The following is a 768-nucleotide window of genomic DNA, read 5'->3' on the forward strand; positions in this document are numbered from 1 at the left end:
AGGGATCTGAGGGAAACTTTTCTGCCAAGTCCCAGCCGAGTCCCTGTGACACTCAAGAACATGGGCTAGGCTCCTGTGTAGGTTGAAGTCTGAGAAAATAAAGATTATAGGGAAACAGTCTACCTTTCTTTACAAGGCCTTGTTTTGCATCCCAGAAATCTCAGATTCAGCTATTACAATGAACTCCTGTTGTAGAAAGAGCTGGCCTTTTATCACCACTTAAAATCTAATTAATCCATATTGAAGCACAAAGATTTCTGTTGTCTTTTAGGGTGAGGGGGTCATAGAGACCTCTTTGTTCATCCTTAGACTTATAACCATCAAGCATTGAGGATATAATTTTACCAAATTGGAAGGTAACAGATCAAATCCTTATCAGAGAGCCTAACTCATAGCTTTAACAGAGTCCTTCGTCCTTTACATGAAACATTATATTTGGGAAGAACAAAAACGCATTTCAGAGTGCCGAAAGAGTTAATACCAAAGCTTATATTCCAGGCAGCATAGAACCAAGGTCGTCACACTACTGTCAACCACAAAGGACAGCAGGTCCTAAAGGGGTGGAGGAGCCCTAAGATTTGTCCCAATGGCTTTACTCTTTACAATAGCGATGCAGTCTGTTGGACTTTTGTTATCCCTGCTGGGATGGGTCTTATCTATTATTACAACTTATCTGCCACACTGGAAGAACCTCAACCTGGAGCTAAATGAAATGGAGAACTGGACCATGGGACTCTGGCAAACCTGTGTCACCCAAGAGGAAGTGGG

The 768-nt window shown here is 42.2% G+C and overlaps 1 protein-coding gene across 1 annotated transcript in view; it reads left to right on the forward strand.

Annotated features, from left to right (window-relative positions):
- The first annotated feature begins 586 nt into the window (after positions 1–586).
- The window catches only part of LOC100954514 (putative claudin-24), a 658-nt gene continuing 476 nt past the window's right edge, over positions 587–768 (forward strand). Inside the window, exon 1 of the mRNA XM_003792834.1 lies at positions 587–763. Coding sequence (XP_003792882.1) covers positions 587–763 — 177 coding nt within the window. The remainder of the gene's footprint in view (positions 764–768) is intronic.

This window comes from Otolemur garnettii, unplaced genomic scaffold, assembly GCF_000181295.1.
Source record: "Otolemur garnettii isolate 467f Iridium unplaced genomic scaffold, OtoGar3 scaffold00061, whole genome shotgun sequence".
Classification (NCBI taxonomy): Eukaryota; Metazoa; Chordata; class Mammalia; order Primates; family Galagidae; genus Otolemur; species Otolemur garnettii.